This window comes from Carcharodon carcharias, chromosome 18 (genome assembly GCF_017639515.1).
Source record: "Carcharodon carcharias isolate sCarCar2 chromosome 18, sCarCar2.pri, whole genome shotgun sequence".
Lineage (NCBI taxonomy): Eukaryota > Metazoa > Chordata > Chondrichthyes > Lamniformes > Lamnidae > Carcharodon > Carcharodon carcharias.
In genome coordinates this window covers 2,141,131-2,165,642 of record NC_054484.1, presented here as the reverse complement: position 1 = coordinate 2,165,642, position 24,512 = coordinate 2,141,131, and the positions used below count along the sequence as shown (strand labels likewise).

Here is a 24,512-nt window from a genome sequence, read left to right as displayed (position 1 = left end):
AATGGGATACTTGCCTTTATTAGCTGAGGCATAGAATATAAGAGCAGGGAGGTTATGCTGGAACTGTATAAAATGCTGGTTATGCCACAGCTAGAGTATTGTGTGCAGTTCTGGAATCCACATTATAGGAAGGATGTGATTGCACTAGAGAGAGTGCAGAGGAGATTTACCAGGATGTTGCCTGGGCTGGAGAGTTTTAGTTATGAGGAGAGGTTGGATAGACTGGGATTATTTTCCCTGGAGCAGAGGAGTTTGAGGGGGGAACATGATTGAGGTGTATAAAATTATGAGGGGCATAGATAGGGTAGACAGGAAGGAACTTTTCCCCTTGGTGGAGGGATCAATAACCAAGGGGCATAGATTTAAGGTAAGGGGCAGGAGGTTTAGAGGGGATGTGAGGAAGGATTTTTTCACCCAGAGGGTGGTGGGAATCTGGAACTCACTGCCTGAAAGGGTGGTAGAGGCAGAAACACTCATAACATTTAAGAAGTATTTGGATGTGCACTTGCGATGCCATGGCATACAAGGTTATGGGCCTAGTGCTGGAAAATGGGATTAGGATAGTTAGGTACTTGTTTGACCGGCGCAGACTTGATGAGCCGAAGGGCTTTTTCTGTGCTGTAGACCTCTATGACTCTGTTTTGTGAGACTTTGGACTCTCCAACCTTACATCAGGGACAGGTGATGCTCACAGTGCCCTCTTGATGGTTATGGCTGGATCCGTCAGGTTTTGTTACCTATTTAAATTCCTTGTTGTAGTTGTGATTTGCTGAGTAGATTTTGGAAGGAATAGGAGGAGACAACGCAGTCCTCAAGCCTGTTCCACCATTCAGTGAGATTGATCAGTATCCTCACTCCATCTATCCATCTTGGTTCTGTAATACCCTTACCCAACAAAAATCTAGCAATCTCAGGTTTGAAATTTTCAACTGACCCCCACCCTCAACGGGTTTTGCGGGGAGAGGGTTTCAGATTTCAACGCCCCGTTGTGTGACATCAACCACTGAATGGCCTGACTCAAGTTTTAAGGTTCTTCCCCCTTTTTTCTGGACTCAGCCACCACCACCAATAGTTTCTCTCGATCTACCATATCGAATCCTTTAACCATTTTAAACACCTCGACCACCCCTTAATCTTCTATACTTGAGACAATACAAGCTGAGTTCATGCAACCTATCCTCATAATTTTACCCATTTGCTCCAGTATCATTCCTGTGAATCAGTTCTGTACTCCCCCAAGGCCATTATATCCTTCCTGAGGTGTGGTGCTCAGGACCGAACACAGTTGCTCCAGCTGGTGTCTAAGCAGAACTTTTGATAACGGTAATGGAATTTTATATTTCAGACCCATTGAGATAAATTCCAACATTTCATTAACCTTTTTAATTATTCCAGGTGACATTTGCTTTGTTATATGGTTGGTACTTGTAAAAATATAAGCACAATTAACTTGAGCATTGAGGAACTTTTTTCAGAGAAATGTACTCACTGGATGTAAAATGTTTCTTCTAGATTTCACGTGCACTTTATCCCTATATTCCTCAGAATGAGGATGAACTGAAACTTAATTCCAGTGATTATATCTTTCTGGACCCCACCGACCAGCAGGACATGAGTGAAGGCTGGGTCCATGGAATTTCACATCGGACAGGATGTACAGGCCTTCTGCCTGAAAACTACACAGAGAGAGCATACGAGTCAGACACCTGGGTCAGGCACAGGTAAGAATACGAGTCAGACACCTGGGTCAGGCACAGGTAAGAATACGAGTCAGACACCTGGGTCAGGCACAGGTAAGAATACGAGTCAGACACCTGGGTCAGGCACAGGTAAGAATACGAGTCAGACACCTGGGTCAGGCACAGGTAAGAATATGAGTCATACACCTAGATCAGGCACAGGTAAACTTCCAACCACATCTTCACACCATCGTTCAGACTGCCTATTTCCACCTCCATTGCATCACCTGATTTTTTCCCTGACTCAGCTCATCTGCTGCTGAAACCTTCATTCATGCATTTAACTCCAGACTTGACTGTTCCAATGCATCCTAGCTCCCGCATACAACCCTCCATAAACTTGAGGTCATTCAAAAGCCTATTGCCCATATCCTAACTTGCTCCTATGTTCATTGGCTCCCAGTCAAGCAATGTTTCAATTTTAAAATTCTTATCCTTTCTATCACAGAGACATGGCTGCAGGAGGACATGGACTGGGACCTGAATATTGAAGGGTACAGGATATTTAGGAAGGACAGGAAGCAATGAAAGAGTGGAGGGGTGACTTTGTTAGTTAATGATGGTATTAGCACAATAGAGAGGAATGACCTAAGTTCAGGAAACTAGCATGTGGAAACGGTTGGGTAGAGATGAGAAATAGTAAAGGCAAGAAGTCACTTGTAGGAGTTGTATACAGACCCCCTAACAGTAGCCACATGGTAGGGTGGAGCATAAAGGAAGAAACAAAGGGAGCTTGTCAGAAAAGCACGGCCATAATCATGGGAGATTTTAATCTACTTATAGACTGGAAAAGACAAATGGGAAAAGATAGCCTAGATGAGAAGTACATTGAATGTTTTTGGGATATTTTCTAAGAACAACATATCCTGGGCCAACCAGAGAGCAAGCCATAAAAGACCTGGTATTGTGCAATGAGATGGGAGTAATTAATGCTTTCATAGTTAAGCTAGCAGCAACCATAATATGATTGAATTGAGCGAAAGAGGAGTGGGTCTGAGACAAGTTTTTAAACATAAATAAGTCCAAATATGAGGGCATTAAAGCTGAGCTGGCTAAAGTGAATTGGCAAATTAGATTAAGGGATAGGCCAATAGAGATGCAGTGGCCAACATTTAAGGCAATATTTCAGAATGCACAGAATAGATACATTCCAACAAGTAAGAAAAAGTCCAAGGGAAGGACACAACATCCGTGGTTAACTAGAAAGGTTAAAGATAGTATCAAACTTAAAGAAAAAGCTTATCATTGTGCAAAGGTAGGTGGCAGGTCAGAAGATTGGACAGGATATAAGGAACATCAAAGAATGACTAAAAGACTAATAAGGAGGGAAAAATTAGAGTAGCAGAGATAGCTAGTCAATAATCTAAAAACAGATAGCAAAAGTTTTTATAAATATTTAAGCAAGGAAAGAGTTAACAAAATGAGCATTGGTCCCACAGAAAATGAGTCGAGAGAATTGTTAATGGAAAACAAGGAGATGGCATACAAATTAAACAGGTATTTTGCATCAGTTTTCACTATAAAGGATACAAGTAAGATCCCAGAAGCAGCTATAAACCAAGAAATGGAAGTGGGGAAGGAAGTCAGGAAAATTAAGTCATCAGGACAGTGGTACTGAGTAAATAGTTGGAGCTGTGGGCTGACAAGAGCCCAAGTCCTGATGGACTTCATCCTAGGGTCTTAAAAGAAGTGTCCAGTGAGATAGTTGATGCATTGATTTTTATTTTTCAAAACCCCCTAGACTCGGGGAAGGTCCCATTAGATTGAAAGTTAGCAAATGTAACTCCATTATTTGAAAAGGGGGGGAGACAGAAAGCGGGAAACTATGAGCCAACTTTATTAAAGGAGTTATAGCAGGATATTTGGATAAGCTCAAGGTCACATGGCAGAGTCAACTTGGTTTTGTGAAAGGGAAATCATGTTTGACCAACTTATTGGAGTTCTTTGACGAAGTAACATGTGCTGTGGATAAACTGGAACCAGTGGATATACTGTACATAGATTTCCAGAAGGCATTTGATAAAGTGCCACACCAAAGGTTATTGTGGAAAATAAAAGCTCGTGGTATAGGAGGTAACATATTGGCATGGATAGAAGATTGGCTGGCTAATAGGAAGCAGAAAGTAGGCATAAATGGGTCTTTTTCAGGTTGGCAAGATGTAACGAGTGGTGTACCACAGGGATCAGTGCTGGGGCCTCAACTCTTTACAATTTATATAAATGACTTGGATGAAGGAATTGAAGAGGTGATTGCCAAATTTGCTGATGACACAAAGATAGATAGGAACGTAAGTTGTGGAGAGGAAGTGAGGAGACAACAAAAAGATATAAAACAGAAAATGCTGGAAAAACTCAGCAGGTCTAACAGCATCTGTGGAGAGAAGAACAGAATTAACATTTCACGTCCGTATGACCCTTCTTCAGTGCTAAACAGAAATAAAAATGTGATGAAATTTATACTGTTTAAGGGGGGGTGGAACAGATGAAGCTAAATAGAAGTGATAGGTGGAGGCAAAGGAGAAATTGACAAAAATGCCATGAACAAAAGGACAATGGAGATGTTAATGGTAGTGATACATGCCCACATGTCCGTCCTTGACCTGCTGCAATGTTCCAGTGAAGCCAAACGCAAACTGGAGGAACAGCACTTCATCTTTGGACTAGGCACTTTACAGCCTTCCGAACTGAATATTGAGTTCAATAACTTCAGACCATGAACTCTCCCCTCTATCCTCACCCCCTTTTTACCCCCTTTTATTCAATATTCATTTTCTTTAATCCACATTTTTATTTTTATTTATTTTCATTTTTATTCATGCATTCATTGTTTTATCCCCACCTTTTATCCAACTTTCGATTTTTTTTCCCACCACCGTCCCCTCCCCCCACCCCTCCCCCACAAGGGCCATCGGTCACTTGTTCATGTTGTTTTTTCCAGAGTGCTTACCCTGGTCCTGCTATTACCACATTCTGCTTTCTGGCCTTAATGCCACCATCAGCACCTCCTTTAGCCTTTACCACCACCATTAACACCCCCTTTACCACCACCATTAACACCCCCTTTACCACCACCATTAACACCCCCTTTGTCCTATTGTTCATGACATCTTTGTCAATCTCTCCTTTGCCTCCACCTATCAGTGGCCTTCTATCCAGCTCCACCTAGGACGGAGTAACAAGCCCAGAGAACCATGGGTGACCAGAGATATTCAGGTTATGATGAGAAGGAAAAGAGAGGCTTTTAGCAGGTACAATAAAAGTAAATCAGCAGCGGTATTAGTGGAGTACAGAAAGTGCAGGGTGGAGCTTAAGAAAGCAATTAGGAGAGCAAAGAGGGGATATGAGAAAGCTTTGACTGGTAAAATCCCAAGATATTTTATAAATATATCAGTGAGAAGAGGATAACCAGGGAAAGAGTAGAGCCCATAAGGGACCAAGGGGGCAATCTATAGGTGGAGCTAGAGGACATCGGTAGAGTGTTGAATGAATACTTCACATCCGTCTTCACCCAAGAGAATGAGGATGAAGGTATGGAACTCGGGGAGGGAGACTGCCAGGTTCTTAAGCCAATTGATATAGTGAGTGACAAGGTATTGGAGGTGTGGGCAGGCTTAAAAGTGGACAAATCTCCAGGTCCGGATGATTTGTGTCCCAGACTGCTGAGGGAAGCAAGGGAGGAGATTGCAGGGGCTCTGACCCAAATTTTTAATTCCTCTCTGGCCATGGGGGAGGTGCCAGAAGATTGGAGAACAGCTAATGTGGTTCCACTATTTAAGAAGGGTTGTAGAGATAAGCCAGGGAACTACAGGCCAGTGAGTCTCACGCCAGTGGTAGGGAAACTATTGGAGAAAATTCTGAAGGAGAGAATCTATCTCCACTTGGAGAGGCAAGGTTTGATCAGGGATAGTCAGCATGGCTTTGTCAGAGGGAGGTCATGCCTAACAAATGTGATTGAATGTTTTGAGGGGGTGACCAGGTGTGTAGATGAGGGTAGTGTGGTTGATGTGGTTTATATGGATTTCAGCAAAGCCTTTGGGAGACTTATAAAGAAGGCAAATGCACAAAGGATACAGAGTAATTTGATAAGGTGGATTCAAAATTGACTTAGTTGTAGGAGACAGAGGGTGATGACAGGAAGCTGCTTTAGTGACTAGAAGTCAGTGTCCAGTGGCATACCACAGGGTCCCCTATTATTCGTCATTTATATAAACGACATAGATGATTATGTGGGGGGTAGGATTAGTAAGATTGCGGATGATTGCTTGTAACAGAAAGGTTAAGTGAATGGACAAAGATTGGCCGGCTGGTTAACAGTGAGGTTGAGTGTCTTGGGCTTTAGCTCTGAAGAAGGGTCATACGGACGTGAAACGTTAATTCTGTTTTTCTCTCCACAGATGCTGTTAGACCTGCTGAGTTTTTGCAGCATTTTCTGTTTTTGCTTCAGATTTCCAGCATCCGCAGTATTTTGCTTTTAACAAAAAGATATCGACAGGTTAAGTGAATGGGCAAAGATCTGGCAAATGTAGTATACTGTGGGAAAATGTGAAATTGTCCATTTTGGCAGGAAGAATAAAAGAGAAGCTTATTATCTAAATGGTGAGAGATTGCAGAGCTCTGAGATACAGAGGGATCTGGGTGTCCTAGTGAATGAATCACAAAAGGCTAGTATGCAGGTACAGCAGGTAATTAGGAAAGCTAATAGAATGTTATCACTTATTGTCAGGGGAATTGAGTACAAAAGTAGGGAGGTTATGCTTCAGTTGTACAGGGCATTAGGGTGACCACATCTGGAGTACTGTGTACAATATTGGTCACCTTAATTAAGGAAGGATGTAAATACATTGGAAGCAGTTCAGTGAAGGTTTAGCAGACTAATACCTGGAGTGGGTGGGTTGTCTTATGAGGAAATGTTGGACAAACTTGGCCTTTATCCACTGGAGTTTAGAAGAGTAAGAGGTGACTTAATTGAAACGTATAAGATCCTGAGGGGTCTTGACAGATGGGTGTGGAGATGAGTGTGATGGAATATTCCCCACTTGCTTGGATGAGTGCAGCTCCCACAACACTCAAGAAGCTTGACACTATTCAGGACAAAGCAGCCATTTTGATTGACACCACATCCACAAACATTCACTCCCTCCACTACCGATGCACAGGAGCAGCAGCATCTGCAAGCTGCAGTGCAGGAATTCACCAAGGCTCTTTCGACAGCACCTTCCAAACCCACAACTACTACCATCTAGAAGGACAAGGGCGGCAGATAGATGGGAACACCATCACCTTGAAGTTCCCCTCCAAGTTACTCACCATCCTAACTTGGAAATATATCGCCGTTCCTTCACTGTCTCTGGGTCAAAATCCTGGAACTCCCTTCCTAACAGCACTGTGGGTGTATCCAGCAGTTCAAGAAGGCAGCTCACCACCACCTTCTCAAGGGCAACTATGGATGGGCAACAAATGCTGGCCCTGCCAATGAAGCTCATATCCCGTGAATGAATTTAAAAAAGGATGCTTCCTTTTGTGGGAGAATCCAGAACTAGGGGTCACTCTTTAAAAACAAGAGGTCGCCCATTTAAAACAGAGATGTGGCGAAATTTTTTCACACAGAGGGTCATAAGTCTTTGGACCTCTATTCCTGGAATGGTGGTAGAAAAAGAGACTTTGAATATTTTTAAGGCAAAGGTGGACAGATTCTTGGTAAGCTAGGGGGTGATGGGGTAGGTGAGATACAGATTTCATGTTAACTATCAGACCAGCCATGATCTTATTAAATGGCAGAGCAGTATTGGGGGGGCTGAATGGCCTACTCCTGTTCCTTGTTCGTATGTTCATATGTTTACATATTCCTTCTTGTCGTGCCTCGCCCTATCTCTGCAATCTCCTTCAGTCCCACAGCCTCCAAGATCTCTGCACTCCGGTAATTCTGGCCTCTTGAGCATTCCCGATTTTAATCATTCCACCATTGGTGGGCAGGCCTTCAGATATATTTACCCCCACTACACCTCTCTGTATTTACCCCCACTACACCTCTCTGCCTCTCTACCTCACTTTCCTCCTTTAAGACACTCCTTAAAACCTACTCCTTTAACCATGATTATGGTCATCTGACCTAACATATCCTTAGGTGGTTCAGTGTCATATAAGCTGTTATTGTATAATGCCATCGATCCCGTATGCTTTCCTAACAGCCTTACCAACTTGTTCTTCCACCTTCTAAGATTTGCATACATGCACCCCTAGGTCTCTGTCCTCTCACCCCTTTTAAAATTATATCATTTGGTTTATACAGTTATGACACAGCCATTGGTAAATGCTGAGTTGTTCAAATCCCAAAGAGAAACTTGTACCAACTGCCACAACTTGTTTTGTGATTTGTATAAATTTCGAGACACGTGTCTTGAATTCAGTAGTAATAAGACCACCAAGTCTTATAGGTTTTTACAAAACTAGATTAAACATTTATTAACAAGAAAAATGATTTTTAAGTATATACATATGTGTACAAATTACTACAATAATAACTTCTGAATTCCCTACTTAATCTGACTCCCAATTACACAGTTGTTCAGGCAACAGTAAAACACATAGATTTTAAGAGGCCCAGGCAAAGAAATATGATACCCTGAACCAGTCAAATTCAAAGTGAGCTTTCTTAACTTCAGTTCTTTGAAAACAGCAGTTTCAGGCATAGATGCTGAAGGCTTTTCACACTTGTTAAATCTTAAATGCATACCTTTATACATAGCCTTCACTTCTTTATACATATCTTCCCCTTTGACTACAAATTCCCATTGCTTCACTATGGCTTTGGACTTTATCTTTCTGATAATAAAAACCTCTCGTAGCATTAAGTTTTACCAGTAATCTTTGGAAAAATTAAACACACTGGGCAGAATATTATGCTTGGCATGCGGGCGCATACCCAACATGCCCAAGCATAAAATGATGCACAATAACATTGGGTGTGCATCCCGACATCATTGCATACTCGTGCAATATTTCATTCGGCCGGCACACGCTGGAGTTGGCTGTGCGCTCGCTAATAATTAAAAGGCCTTTCAAGGCCATTAACAAGCTAATTAAATTCAATTCTATGCTGCCCATCCAACCTTATGTTTGGCGGGCAGGCGAATAGGCAAGTGGCCTTTACATTTTTTAGGAAACCTCATCCACGAGTGGGCTGAGGTTTCCTAAAGCAAATAAACATTAAATAAAAACTTTATCTTGGAATTAAAAACATGTCCCATCTCAGATCACAGAGTCACATGAGGGGACATGTTTTATTAAATTTTTAACGTCTTTATTAATTTTTTTTAAAAAGCGCTTCAATCAAAATTGGAGTGCTCTTTCATGCGCATGCACGAATTACACACTAGGCCCAGCTCTCCCTCTTCCCCTCACCCGCACAGGCAGTACTCAGGGCTGCTGCTCGCAATCCATGCAGGGTGGGCCTTAATTGGCCTGCCCGGATGAAATCGCGGTGCGGAGCAGATCGTGGTTGGCGGTCGGCGGCCCAACCACCCCTGCCCACTCCCACAAGGCCCACCGAGCACCCCTGCCAAGGGCAAAATCCTGCCCGCTGCTTCTAAACTTCACCTGGCTAGGTGACACATTTCACACCTCCTTTGAAAACAATCTAGTCTCGTTTATTTACAAATGCAAATGTCCTTTTACACCTTACATTCTAAGTATCCCCCATGTTTACCATGTTTACATCAAAGTCTTCAGACCAGCTCCCTTTAATCTAATTAAGTCTCTCACACACGCATAGACACATATCGACACAGATGCAACTATTTTACAATAAATTTCAATAACATTATTATATCTTCCTGACAATATTGCCTCTCCTCTTTCTTCCTATAAAGATATATAACTCCACATTTCTCTGCATTAAATTTCATTTACCAGTCTGTTTATGTCCTACTGAACTCTTTCACTATCTTCCTTACTGTTTATTACATTTTCAAACTTTGATATTATTCCCTGTAAACCGAACTCCAAGTCATTAATATCATGGAATGGTTATGATACAGAAGTAGGCCATTCAGCCTGCTATGTATGTGCTGGCCCTTTGAAAGAGTAATTCACCTAGAGTGACTCCCATGCCTTTCCCCCATAACCCTGTACATTTTTACTTTTCACATAATGAACCAGTTCCCTTTTGATTGCTTCAATTGACCCTGCCTCCACCAAACTCTCAGGCAGTGTATTCCAGGTCCTAACCACTCACTATGTGAAAAAGATGATCCTCATGACCCCATTTCTCCTTTTGCCAATTACCTTAAATCTGTGCCCTCTCGTTCTCAATCCTTTCATGAGAGGGAACAGTTTTTTCCTATCTGCTCTGCCCAGATTCCTCATGATTTTGAATACCTTTATCAACACTCCTTTTCACCTTTTCTTCCCCAAGAAAAACAGTCCTAACTTCTCAATCTATCTGCGTAACTGATGTTCCTCATCCCTGGAACCAGTCGTGTTAATCTTTTCTGCACCATCTGCAATGCCTTCACGTCCTTCCTAAATTGTGGTCCCCAGAACTGGATGCAATGCTACAGTTGAGGCCAACCAACTGTTTTATATAGGTTTATCATAACTTCTTTGCTTTTGTACTCAATGCCCCTGTTGAAAAAGCCTAGGATACTGTATTCTTTAATAACTGATCAAGGAGTGTAAAATTCCTTGAGAGAATGCAAGGGAGATTTACCAGAATGGTTCCAGGGATGGAGGATATTAGCAATAAGGTTAGGTGAGAAGCTGGAGTTGTTCTCCTTGAAGCAAAGGAGATTGAGGGGAGATTCAATAGAGGTGTACAAGGTTATGACAGGTTTAGAAGCAGTCTGTGTCCAAATGCAGCAAGACCTGGACAATACTCAGGCTTGGGCTGATAAATGGCAAGTAACATTTGTGCCACATAAGAGCCAAGCAATGACCATCTCCAACAAGACAGAAAGTAACTATCGCCCTTTGACATTCAATGGTTTTACCCACTATCAACATCCTGGGGGTTACAATTGATCAGAAACTGAACTGAACCAGCCATATAAATACTGTAGTTACAAGAACAAGTCAAAGGCTGGGAATCCTGTGGTGAGTAACTCACCTCCTGACTCCCCAAAGCCTGTCCACCAACTACAAGGCACAGGTCAGGAGTGTGATGGAATGCTCTCCACTTGCCTGGATCAGTGCAACTGCAAAAATAATCCAGAAGCTCAGCAACATCCAGGACAAAGCAGCTTGTTTGATTGGTGCCACATCCACCACGTTAAACATTCATCCCTTGCGCCACCGACACACAGTAGCAGCAGTGTGTACCATCTACAAAATGCATTGCAGGATCCCACCAACTCACTTAGATAGCACTTTCCAAACCCACAGTCTCTACCATCAAGAAGGACAAGAGCAGCAGATAGATGGGAACACAACCACCTGGAAGATCCCCTCCAAGTCATTCACCATCCTGACTTGGAAATATATCTCCGTTCCTTCACTGTTGCTGGGTCAAAATCTTGGAACTCCCTTCCTAACAGCACTGTGGGTGTACCTACACCACATGGACTGCAGCAGTTCAAGAAGGCAGCTCATCACCACCTTCTCAAGGGCAATTAATGCTGGTCTAGCCAGCGATGCCTACATACTATGATTGAATAAATAAAAAAAAAAGACAAGTTGTTCTTATTAGCTGATGATACAAGGACTAGAGGACAGACATTTAAGATTTTGGGAAAGAGATGCAGGGGGTTCGGGGGAAAGATCTTTTTTATGCAGCAATTGCTAATGACCTTGAAAGCATTGCCTATGGGGGTGCTAGAAGAGGAGACAAGCAATGATTTTAAAAGGGAAATCGATGGGGACTTGAGGGAAATAAATTTGCAGGGCTACTGGGAGAGAGCGGTGAATGGGACTGACTGGATTGCTCTACAGGGAGTTGGCATGGACTCAATAGGCCACATTGCATCCTTCTGTGCCATAATGACTATATATACATGCTGGTTCACCTTAGTTAACTTTCCAAGTGCTTTTTAATATTCTTCTCTGATTATTGTTTCTCAAACCTTACCTGCCACTGATGTTAAGCCACCAGCCTGTCCTACATCCTTAACCCTTTCTTGAACAAAGCTGCCACTTTCTAATCCTCTAGCACCTCTCCCACAGTTAGGAAAGATTTCAAGATTATGGCATGCCCTTCCGCTATCTCCACCCCGACTTCCCAAGGTAACCTGGGATGCAAACCACCTGGAGCAGGTGACTTATCCGCTCTAAGCATAACCAATCTTTCCAGTACCTCCTCCCTTCTGAATTTTCACCCTATCCATTCCCTCTGCCATCTACTCTTCTACCAATATTTTGTTAGCATTCTCTTCCTTAGCAAACACTGACACAAAGTATTCATTAAGTACTCTAGCCTTGTGCTGTGCCTCTAAGATCTATCGCTGCTTTGTTCTTCATCAACCCCACTCCATCTCTTACTGTCTGCTTTCCATTTACATGTTGGTAGAAGATTTTGGCCTTCCTTTTTATGTTAACGGCCATTCTATTCTCATATTCTCTCTTTGTCAGTGTTCTTATTCTCTTCACTTCCTCAACTTATTGTGTTTGGCCTGATTTTCTCCTGAAGAATTTGCCTGATGTGCATCATACACTTCTTTTTAACAAGGCTTTTGAAAGGGTCCCATGGCAAACTGATCAGTAAGTGCAAGTCTCATAGGATCCAAGGCAAAGTGGAAGTTGAATCCAAAATCAGATCCAAAATTATCTCGGCAGGGATTTTTGTGGAAGGCTGTTTACAGTGGGGTTCTGCAGGGCTCAGTACTAGGTCCATTGCTATTTGTGGTTTCTACCAACGTATTAGACATGATTAAGAAGTTGCAGAAGATACAAAAATTGACCATGTGGTTGATAGTGAGGAAGAAAACTGTAGACTGCAGAACGATATCAATGGACTGTTCAGATGGGCAGAAAAGAAGCAAATTGAATTCAAATTGGAGAAATGTTCAGTCAGAGCAGTCGGAAAACCCGAGACCAGGAGTGGGATATAAACAGCACAGGAAAGAGCGAGGCCAGGGCCAGAATTTTGAGTTCAGCAGGCGGGCGCGGTCGGCGGGCCCGGGAGTGGGCAGGAAACGACACGTTGCCTGCGATTGGCTCCCGACTGTGATTTCACGCTGGCGGCTCTCCTGGGGTCAGGAAGGGGCGGGTGGGTGAGGGAGCCTGTCACCCCCTGGGTCCAATGGTGACCCGGCGGCCAGTATAAAACTGGCAGTCAGACCCTGGAAGGCTGTCGGCAAGGAAAACATCTTTGGTGTTGTTAGCAGGAGATTAAAAATTATGTATTCCATTGCGGCTGAAGTGGGGGGGAGGGCAGGGGTGGGTGGGCACTCAGCCCACCAGTTTTCCAATAAGTGCCTCGTGGTCCTCCTGGAGGAGGTGGCTGCCAGGATAGACACCCTTGTCCTCAGAGGTGGAAGAAGGAGGCCAGCAGGCCTTACAAAAAGAGCTTCGGAGGAGGTGTCAGTGCTGGTCAGCAGCCATGATGTTGTGCAGCGCACCTGGGTCCAGTGTCACAAGAGATTTAACGGCCTGCTGTGTTCAGGAAGGGTGAGTACCGTGTTGGCATGGATCAGTGTGTTGAAGTGTTAAGGTTTGGCTGTCCCTCCGTGGAGCTCAGAGGTGTTAGAGTCTGAGTGCCAACTGTCAATGATGCCGGAGCTGGCCAAGGGGGTGAGCCCTGGCTGCTTGGACTGAGTGCCTTGCGGCTCGAGGGCCACGACTCGAATGTTCCCTGAAAGGTGTTCCTCAAGTGGGGTTGGCCAGGCTGCAATGGCGCTGCAGGTAGAGAGTGGACTCATTAATGCTCCTCCGTCCTTTCAGGAGAAGATGACCCATAACAGCATTGAAAGGTCTCGGACCCGCGGAGGCCCCGCTAGCCTCCTATTTCTTTCCAGATATGAGCAGGATGCCTTGGACCTGGAGACGATTCACGCACCTCGGTCACCCGGCCATGGAGAGGCTGGGGTGTCAGATGAAGGTCAGAGTGCAGTGCACAGAGGTGAGAGTTTCGGATGGTGCAAACATTCCTTTGTAGTCTCATCATCAATGGGAGCCTCAAAACCTCAAATCAGTGGATTCCCCATTGATCATTGAAAGAAGATGGCACAATGATGCAGATCTCTAAGGTCTCACCAGGGTGCCTGGCATGTACAGTGACAGGTGATGACTTTAACTAATGATATGTCCTTTTCTCCCTTAGGTTTGCCACCACGCACCCAATCGCAGGATTCTAAAGATGCCAGAGGACTGCCAGGCTCCAATTGCACCTGCGTCACACCCTTTCTCTGAACCAGGCACCAGCGCAGATACCAGCACCTCGATGGGTGTTAGATCTTTGGCTAGAATGTCAGAGCAGAGTGGTGAGGGCACTTCACTCTCTCTTGAGGTACAGGCATGGGAAGAGAGTGCCCAGGGCACCGGCAGTCGGAGGACTGATGCAGACCAGGATTGTGTTCAGTCGAAGGCAGGTGATGGGCCTCTGGAGTCGTCCATTAGGCAGCAGATGCTGGATGTCCAGCGGGATGTGCAGGAGGATCTGGTGGAGATCCATGAGGGTCTGTGTGCCATGGTCTCTGTTGTGGAGGGGTCCATGTGGAGCATGAGGACTGCGTTGACCCTCATTGCCAAGCGCACTGCCTCCTTCATGGAGAGAGTGGTGACTCTTATGAAGAGGCAGCTCCAGGGACAGAATCAGGGGTTCCTGGGGTTGCACTCAGACCTGCAGCCCTCACACAGGCAATGACCTCAGGTGGTCAGTGTCCATGTGGGAGATGGATGAGGTACCCAGTATCCCAGCTAGGTGCCTGTCCATCAACGGTGAGCAGGGAGGTCCAAAGCGACCTGAAGTTGGCGCACAAGCTGCCTGTCGTCTCTGCGGGTTCCTCTCAGGTGCTTTGGATGATGGCAGCAGCTCCTCTGCCCCTCTGCCAGTGATGTTGGCATCTGATGAGGCTGCGTTGGCTGGGGAGATGCCAGATGTGGCACTGGTCGGTCCCTCCCAGGCAGGGCCAGCACAGGCTCCACTGGCCAGAGGATGACTGCCAAGGTCATCAAGGCCAACAGGACAGCAGAGTGAGCCGGCTGTCACCAATGCCAGTGCCAGCGAGGGGGGAGCACCTAGACACAGCAGTCGTAAACATAAGTTTAAAGCACCATGAGCACAAGAGAGGCTGGTCACGGGTGATCTTCTGTTGTGCAATGTTTTGTTTAGTTAACTGGTCTGGGGTTGAAGACCAGAGAAGGTTCTGTTAATTTGTTTTGACTGTCAACATGAGATGAATTTTTTATTGTCATAATGGCCTGAATATGTTTCACTTTTTTATTTAATGTGGTTCAGATAGGCCAGTATGTAACGCTGGACGTTGGTGGCTCTAAACTTTATTGCACAGGCACTGAGTGGACTTTGGGGTCATTTCAAATATCCGGGATGGAGGTGGCAGCCCTGGCATGAGGGGGAAGCAGATCTTTAGTAGCCTAGCTGAAGGAGCGTTGGATCAAGGCATCCCTGGTGTCCCTGCCTCCCTGGAGAATACAGAGGTCTGCCTCTACACCATCAGCATTCTCCTCACCGTGCTCCTCTTCTGACTCACTACTGGATCCATCCTCTGTGGCCTGTGCAGCTGCGTCAACATCCTCTTCCTCCCGTGGGTTCCCCCTTGCCAGTACCAGATTGTGGAGAGTGCAGCAGGCAACCACTATCAGTGACATCCGCTCTGGGGTCGGTATTGCAGTGCCCCCTCTGGTCCAGGCATCCAAACCCTTGTGGAGGCGTGGCCCCTGTTAAAACGCTGCTCTGCCTCTCTTCTTGAGTGGCGACGAGGTGTCATGAGCCACCTTTTCAACAGGTAGCCCTTGTCACCCAGCAGCCATCCATCCAGCCGGGCTGGAGCACTGAAGAGCCCCGGCCCCTGGGAGTGTCTGAGGATGTAGGCGTCGTGGGAGCTGCCTGGGTACCTTGCACAGACTTGTAGAATCAGCATCCTCTGGTCACACACTATCTCTGTGTTCATGGAGTGGAATCCCTTCCTGTTAATGAAGGCACCGGGCTGACCCGCTGGCGCCTTGATGCCCACATGTGTGAAGTCGATGGTACCCTGGACATGAGAAAACCCAGAAATTGCTGCAAAGCCTCTGGCTCTCTCAGCCTAGCTGGCCTCATCCGTATGGAAATGAATGAAAGTCAATACACGTCTGAACAGATCTTCTGTCACCAGCCTGACACAACTCTGGACAGCTGCTTGGGAGGCTCCACACAGATCCCCCACTGACCCCTGGAAACAGCCAGAGGCATAGAAGTTAAGGGCCACTGTGACCTTCAGAGCCACTGGCCTGGGATGTCCACCCACACAGTCGAAGCTGATCTCAGGCCCGATCATCTGACAGTTGGAGGTCACTGTCTCCCTTGAGATGTGGAGCCCCCTTCAGTATTGCACCTCGGACATATTGAGGTAGCTGCATCACCACCTCTAAACTCTGGCAGCAGGATAGTGGCATCTTCTGTGGCCCCTTCCACCTTGGACTATCTGGTGGCCCTGCACCCCTTTTACCTGCATCTCTCCTCCCAAAGTTCTCTCCCTTGGAGGCTGCATTGGGACATTTGGCCTCCTCTCCCTTCTGCCCCTCTCTTCCTCTTCAGAGAAGATGCTTCCATTGAAGACCACAATCCCCATTACATCGAAACATAGAAAATAGGAACAGGAGTAGGCCATTCAGCCGTTTGAGCCTGCTCCGCCATTCATTATGATCATGGATGATCATCCAACTCAATAGCCTGCTCCCGCTTTCTCCCCATACCCTTTGATCCCTTTCGCCCCAAGAGCTATATCTAACTCCTTCTTGAAAACATACAATGTTTTGGTCTCAACTAATTTCTGTGGTAACGAATTCCACAGGTTCACCACTCTCTGGGTGAAGATATTTTTCCTCATCTAGGCCTAAATGGTCTACCCTATATCCTCAGACTGTGACCCCTGATTTTGGACTCCCCCACCATCGGGAACATCCTTCCTGCGTCTATCTTGTCTGGTCCTGTTAGAATTTTATAGGTTTCTATGAGATCCCCCCTCATTCTTCTGAACTCCAGTGAATATAATCCTAATCGACTCAATCTCTCCTCATATGTCAGTCCCGCCATCCCAGGAATCAGTCGGATAAACCTTCGCTGCATTCCCTCTATAACAAGTACATCCTTCCTCAGATAAGGAGACCAAAGCTGCACACAATATTCCAGGTGTGGTCTCACCAAGGCCCTGTATAATTGCAGCAAGACATCCCTGTTCCTGTACTCGAATCCTCTCGCTATGAAGGCCAACATACCATTTGCCTTCTTTACCGCCTGCTGCACCTGCATGCTTACCTTCAGCGACTGGTGTACAAGGACACCCAGGTCTTGTTGCACATTCCCCTCTCTCAACTTATAGCCATTCAGATAATAATCTGCCTTCCTGTTTTTGCTACCAAAATGGAGAACCTCACATTTATCCACATTATACTGCATCTGCCATGCATTTGCCTACTCACTCAGCTTCTCCAAATCACACTGAAGCATCTCTGTGTCCTCCTCACAGCTCACCCTCCCACCCAACTTTCTGTCATCTGCAAATTTGGAGATATTACATTTAATTCCCTCATCTAAATCATTATTATATATTGTGAATAGCTGGGGTCCCAGCACCAATCCCTGCAGTACCCCACTAGTCACTGCCTGCCATTTGGAAATAGACCCATTTATTCCTAATCTTTGTTTCCTATCTGCCAACCAGTTTTCTATCCATCTCAACACACTAACCCCAATCCCATACACCTCAATTCTACACGCCAATCTCCAATGTGGGACTTTGTCGAAAGCCTTCCAAAAGTCCAAATAAACCACATCCACTGGCTCCCCCTCATCAACTCTACTGGTTACATCCTCCAAAAATTTCAGTAGATTTCATGTTACCAGGGTCACCGAAGGCTGTCTGATACCTGGAAGGGTCCACACAGTCTGAATTCTCCAGGGGCCTTGGAGACACCAAGGAGTCCTGAAATGAAGCCTGGAAATGCTAACAATGAAGCCCCAAACAGAGGTGAAGCTGCCATATACCAATAAATCACCAGCATCAAACTATCTACCAAATCCCTCACTACTCACACTGGCAATGCTGCTGACCCTTTTTATCCCGCCTGTGGATGAAGCTTTTGAAATTGTCAGCTGGCCACCTGAACGTTCGGCCTGTGCGACGAGCGCAAAATCACACAGCCAACAAAAATCACCGTCAATTGACTTTTTAATGGCTTTAACTGGCCTCTTAATTAATGGCAAGCGCAACTCTGGCACCCACGCAGGCCCACCTAGCGAAATATCACACGAGTGTGCGGTGACATTGGCATGCTCGCCGAGTGTCAACGTGCGCTATTTTACACTCCAGCATGTTGGGCCAGTGCCTGCACACCGAGCGAAAAATTCCATCCCAGAGGTGGGATATAAACAGAACGGGAAGAAGCGAGACCAGGAATGGGATATAACAGCACGGGAAAGAACGAAACCAGGAATGGGATATAACAGCACTGGAAAGAACGAGACCAGGAATGGGATATAACAGCACAGGGAAGAGCAAGACCAGGAATGGGATATAACAGCACGGGAAAGAACGAGACCAGGAATGGGATATAACAGCAAGGGAAAGAACGAGACCAGGAATGGGATATAACAGCACGGGAAAGAACGAGACCAGGAATGGGATATAACAGCATGGGAAAGAGCAAGACCAGGAATGGGATATAACAGCATGGGGAAGAGCAAGACCAGGAATGGGATATAAACAGAACGGGAAGGAGCGAGACCAGGAATGGGATATAACAGCACGGGAACGAGCAAGACCAGAATGGTATATATTAGCATGGGAAAGAAAGAGACCAGGAATGGGATATAACAGCACGGGAAAGAACGAGACCAGGAATGGGATATAACAGCACGGGAAAGAACGAGACCAGGAATGGGATATAACAGCATGGGGAAGAGCAAGACCAGGAATGGGATATAACAGCATGGGGAAGAGCAAGACCAGGAATGGGATATAACAGCACGGGAAGGAGCAAGACCAGGAATGGGATATAACAGCACGGGAAGGAGCAAGACCAGGAATGGGATATAACAGCACGGGAAGGAGCCAGACCAGGAATGGGATATAACAGCACGGGAAAGAACGAGACCAGGAATGGGATATAACAGCACGGGAAAGAGCAAGACCAGGAATGGGATATAACAGCAAGGGAAAGAACGAGACCAGGAATGGGATATAACAGCATGGGGAAGAGCGAGACCAGGAGTGGGACATAACAGCGCGGGAAAGAACGAGACCAGGAATGGGATATAACAGCACGGGGAAGAGCCAGACCAGGAATGGGATATAATAGCGTGGGAAAGAACGAGACCAGGAATGGGATATAATAGCATGGGAAAGAATGAGACCAGGAATGGGATATAACAGCACGGGAAAGAGCGGGACCAGGAATGGGATATAACAGCACGGGAAAGAGCGAGACCAGGAATGGGATATAACAGAACGGGAAGGAGCGAGACCAGGAATGGGATATAACAGCATGGGACAGAGCAAGACCAGGAATGGGATATAACAGCATGGGACAGAGCAAGACCAGGAATGGGATATAACAGCACGGGAAAGAACGAGACCAGGAATGGGATATAACAGCACGGAAAAGAGCGAGACCAGGAATGGGATATAACAGCATGGGGAAGAGCAAGACCAGGAATGGGATATAACAGCACGGGAAAGAGCAAGACCAGGAATGGGATATAACAGCACTGGAAAGAGCAAGACCAGGAATGGGATATAACAGCATGGGAAAGAACGAGACCAGGAATGGAATATAACAGCACTGGAAAGAGCAAGACCAGGAATGGGATATAACAGCAAGGGAAAGAGTGAGACCAGGAATGAGATATAACAGCATGGGAAAGAACGAGACCAGGAATGGGATATAACAGCATGGGAAAGAGCAAGACCAGGAATGGGATATAACAGCATGGGGAAGAGCAAGACCAGGAATGGGATATAAACAGAACGGGAAGGAGCGAGACCAGGAATGGGATATAACAGCACGGGAACGAGCAAGACCAGAATGGTATATATTAGCATGGGAAAGAACGAGACCAGGAATGGGATATAACAGCATGGGAAAGAACGAGACCAGGAATGGGATATAACAGCATGGGAAAGAACGAGACCAGGAATGGGATATAACAGCACGGGAAAGAACGAGACCAGGAATGGGATATAACAGCATGGGAAAGAACGAGACCAGGAATGGGATATAACAGCACGGGGAAGAGCAAGACCAGGAATGGGATATAACAGCATGGGGAAGAGCAAGACCAGGAATGGGATATAACAGCACGGGAAGGAGCAAGACCAGGAATGGGATATAACAGCATGGGAAGGAGCAAGACCAGGAATGGGATATAACAGCACGGGAAGGAGCCAGACCAGGAATGGGATATAACAGCACGGGAAAGAACGAGACCAGGAATGGGATATAACAGCACGGGAAAGAGCAAGACCAGGAATGGGATATAACAGCACGGGAAAGAACGAGACCAGGAATGGGATATAACAGCACGGGAAAGAGCAAGACCAGGAATGGGATATCAGCATGGGGAAGAGCCAGACCAGGAATGGGATATAATAGCGTAGGAAAGAACGAGACCAGGAATGGGATATAACAGCATGGGGAAGAGCAAGACCAGGAATGTGATATGACAGCACGGGAAAGAGCGCGACCAGGAATGGGATATAATAGCATCGGAAAGAACGAGACCAGGAATGGGGTATAACAGCACGGGAAGGAGCGAGACCAGGAATGGGATATAACAGCATGGGACAGAGCAAGACCAGGAATGGGATATAACAGCATGGGACAGAGCAAGACCAGGAATGGGATATAACAGCACGGGAAAGAACGAGACCAGGAATGGGATATAACAGCACGGAAAAGAGCGAGACCAGGAATGGGATATAACAGCATGGGGAAGAGCAAGACCAGGAATGGGATATAACAGCACGGGAAAGAGCAAGACCAGGAATGGGATATAACAGCACTGGAAAGAGCAAGACCAGGAATGGGATATAACAGCATGGGAAAGAACGAGACCAGGAATGGAATATAACAGCACTGGAAAGAGCAAGACCAGGAATGGGATATAACAGCAAGGGAAAGAGTGAGACCAGGAATGAGATATAACAGCATGGGAAAGAACGAGACCAGGAATGGGATATAACAGCATGGGAAAGAGCAAGACCAGGAATGGGATATAACAGCATGGGGAAGAGCAAGACCAGGAATGGGATATAAACAGAACGGGAAGGAGCGAGACCAGGAATGGGATATAACAGCACGGGAACGAGCAAGACCAGAATGGTATATATTAGCATGGGAAAGAACGAGACCAGGAATGGGATATAACAGCATGGGAAAGAACGAGACCAGGAATGGGATATAACAGCATGGGAAAGAACGAGACCAGGAATGGGATATAACAGCACGGGAAAGAACGAGACCAGGAATGGGATATAACAGCATGGGAAAGAACGAGACCAGGAATGGGATATAACAGCACGGGGAAGAGCAAGACCAGGAATGGGATATAACAGCATGGGGAAGAGCAAGACCAGGAATGGGATATAACAGCACGGGAAGGAGCAAGACCAGGAATGGGATATAACAGCATGGGAAGGAGCAAGACCAGGAATGGGATATAACAGCACGGGAAGGAGCCAGACCAGGAATGGGATATAACAGCACGGGAAAGAACGAGACCAGGAATGGGATATAACAGCACGGGAAAGAGCAAGACCAGGAATGGGATATAACAGCACGGGAAAGAACGAGACCAGGAATGGGATATAACAGCACGGGAAAGAGCAAGACCAGGAATGGGATATCAGCATGGGGAAGAGCCAGACCAGGAATGGGATATAATAGCGTAGGAAAGAACGAGACCAGGAATGGGATATAATAGCATGGGAAAGAATGAGACCAGGAATGGGATATAACAGCACGGGAAAGAGCGAGACCAGGAATGGGATATAACAGCATGGGGAAGAGCAAGACCAGGAATGTGATATGACAGCACGGGAAAGAGCGCGACCAGGAATGGGATATAATAGCATCGGAAAGAACGAGACCAGGAATGGGGTATAACAGCACGGGAAGGAGAGAGATCAGGAATGGGATATAACAGAACGGGAAGGAGTGAGACCAGGAATGGGATATAACAGCATGGGACAGAGCAAGACCAGGAATGGGATATAACAGCACGGGAAAGAACTAGACCAGGAATGGGGTATAACAGCACGGGAAAGAGCAAGACCAGGAATGGGATATAACAGCACGGGAAAGAACGAGACCAGGAATGGGGTATAACAGCACGGGAAAGAGCAAGACCAGGAATGGGATATAATAGCATGGGAAAGAACGAGACCAGGAATGGGGTATAACAGCACGGGAAAGAGCAAGACCAGGAATGGAAATAACAGCATGGGGAAGAGCAAGACCAGGATTGGAATATAATAGTACGGGAAAGAGCAAGACCAGGAATGGAATATAACAGTACGGGAAAGAGCAAGACCAGGAATGGGATATAACAGCACGGAAAAGAGCGAGACCATGAATGGAAATAACAGCATGGGAAAGAGTGAGACCAGGAATGGGATATAACAGCATGGGAAAGAACGAGACCAGGAATAGGATATAACAGCACAGGAAAGAGCAAGACCAGGAATGGGATATAACAGTACGGGAAAGAACGAGACCAGGAATGGGATATAACAGCACTGGAAAGAGCAAGACCAGGAATGGGATATTACAGCACGGGAAAGAACGAGACCAGGAATGGGATATAACAGCATGGGAAAGAACAAGACCAGGAATGGAATATAACAGCACTGGAAAGAGCAAGACCAGGAATGGGATATAACAGCAAGGGAAAGAGTGAGACCAGGAATGAGATATAACAGCACGGGAAAGCGCCAGACCTGGAATGGGATATAACAGCACGGGAAAGAGCGAGACCATGAATAGGATATAACTGCATGGGGAATAGCGAGACCAGGAGCGGGGATATAATCAGCACAGGAAAGAGAGAGACCAGGAGTGGGGATATAAACAGCACGGGAAAGAGCGAGACCAGGAGCGGGGATATAAACAGCACAGGAAAGAGAGAGACCAGGAGTGGGGATATAAGCAGCACAGGAAAGAGCGAGACCAGGGGCGGGGATATAATCAGCATGGGAAAGAGCAACATCAGGAGCGGGGATATAAACAGCACAGGAAAGAGAGAGACCAGGAGCGGGGATATAAACAGCATGGGAAAGAGCGAGACCAGGAGCAGGGATATAATCAGCATGGGAAAGAGCAAGACCAGGAGTGGGGATATAAACAGCACGGGAAAGAGCGAGGCCAGGAGCGGGGATATAAACAGCACGGGGAAGAGAGAGACCAGGAGCGGGGATATAAACAGCACAGGAAAGAGAGAGACCAGGAATGGGGATATAAACAGCACGGGGAAGAGAGAGACCAGGAGCGGGGATATAAACAGCACAGGAAAGAGAGAGACCAGGAACGGGGATATAAACAGCACGGGGAAGAGAGAGACCAGGAGCAGAGATATAATCAGCACAGGGAAGAGAGAGACCAGGAGTGGGGATATAAGCAGCACAGGAAAGAGCAAGACCAGGAACGGGAATATAAACAGCACAGGGAAGAGAGAGACCAGGAACGGGGATATAAACAGCACGGGGAAGAGCGAGACCAGGAGCGGGGATATAATCAGCACAGGGAAGAGAGAGACCAGGAGCGGGGATATAATCAGCACAGGGAAGAGAGAGACCAGGAGTGGGGATATAAGCAGCACAGGAAAGAGCAAGACCAGGAACGGGAATATAAACAGCACGGGGAAGAGCGAGACCAGGAGCAGGGATATAATCAGGACAGGGAAGAGAGAGACCAGGAACGGGAATATAAACAGCAGGGAACAACAGGGGGCTGTATCCAAATTAACTCCTCTATAAAGGTCTTCCCCTGCTCATTGCTTTTTTCCATGCAACCTGGGTCAGATCACTTTTCAGCCTAATGAAATTAACTCTCCTCCTGTCGCATATTTTCATGTGGGATTGTTGCTGACACAGAGTATGCCTCTGAAGTATGTGTTGAGGGCCAAGAGTATATTTGAATTTATAACTTTCTAACTCAGATAAGATCATTACCATTGAGCCAAGATGTCATTGGAACACCTCTTGGTCTCGTTCAAACAATGGGCAAGGATTGTTAATTTAGTGAACATCCATTTGGCAAAGGACGGAGATGGTCTGTCTTCAACATGGGGTTATTCACAAAACTCAGTATAACAGAAGTTCAGACTACTTTTCCCTGCCACATAGTGGAAATTGGTTCTTATATCTGTACCCTAACCTTTCCTCAATTAGTATCACTGCTCTTAATCACAACCAGAGCATGCACTCAATTGTCACAACATTTGCAACATTAACAAGGATACCCTGAGTTCAGAGGCTGGTGCTTGGAGCATTCTATGCTGCTACATTTCTGCAATTTAATTGAGCTACTCAAATAATAAGATAATATCTTGACACATAAAGAAGAATTTATTAAGCTGAAACATGTTGCTTGGTATTAATAAATAGGTTTGCCTGTTAGGTGACACAT

At 46.0% G+C, this 24,512-nt stretch overlaps 1 protein-coding gene across 1 annotated transcript in view; it reads left to right on the top strand.

The window, feature by feature from the left end:
- Positions 1-24,512, top strand: part of LOC121290902 (ubiquitin-associated and SH3 domain-containing protein A-like) — a 247,238-nt gene that overhangs the window by 90,089 nt on the left and 132,637 nt on the right. Inside the window, exon 6 of the mRNA XM_041211939.1 lies at positions 1,513-1,721. Within this exon, the coding sequence (XP_041067873.1) occupies positions 1,513-1,721 (209 nt within the window). The remainder of the gene's footprint in view (positions 1-1,512; positions 1,722-24,512) is intronic.